This window comes from Myotis davidii, unplaced genomic scaffold (genome assembly GCF_000327345.1).
Source record: "Myotis davidii unplaced genomic scaffold, ASM32734v1 scaffold86, whole genome shotgun sequence".
Lineage (NCBI taxonomy): Eukaryota > Metazoa > Chordata > Mammalia > Chiroptera > Vespertilionidae > Myotis > Myotis davidii.
Genome location: NW_006298058.1, coordinates 2,759,998 through 2,760,235, shown reverse-complemented (window position 1 = coordinate 2,760,235; position 238 = coordinate 2,759,998). Strand labels below are relative to the sequence as shown.

At 69.3% G+C, this 238-nt stretch overlaps 1 protein-coding gene across 1 annotated transcript in view; it reads right to left on the bottom strand.

Moving 5' to 3' along the window:
* The window catches only part of GAD2 (glutamate decarboxylase 2), a 60,376-nt gene that overhangs the window by 58,938 nt on the left and 1,200 nt on the right, over positions 1 to 238 (bottom strand). Inside the window, exon 3 of the mRNA XM_006773823.2 lies at positions 126 to 238. Within this exon, the coding sequence (XP_006773886.1) occupies positions 126 to 238 (113 nt within the window). The remainder of the gene's footprint in view (positions 1 to 125) is intronic.

Genomic DNA, 238 nt, shown 5'->3' with positions numbered 1-238 from the left:
ATTCTCCTAAAGTCATCCTCCGCCCTCCACCTGGAAGCCGGGGGTCGGGCTCGCGGCGCCGGAGGGCGCACGGGCAGAGCCACGGGCGCTGGCTCCAGAGGCCCAGCGAGGCGCCTCGCCTTTACCTGTTGCGTGCAGAAATGCGTAGTTGACGTCCGCTTTGGGACAGCTGCAGGGCTTCTGGTTGCAAGCACAAGCGGCCTTCCGGGAGGTGGCCCGCGGGGGCTCGGTCCCCCCC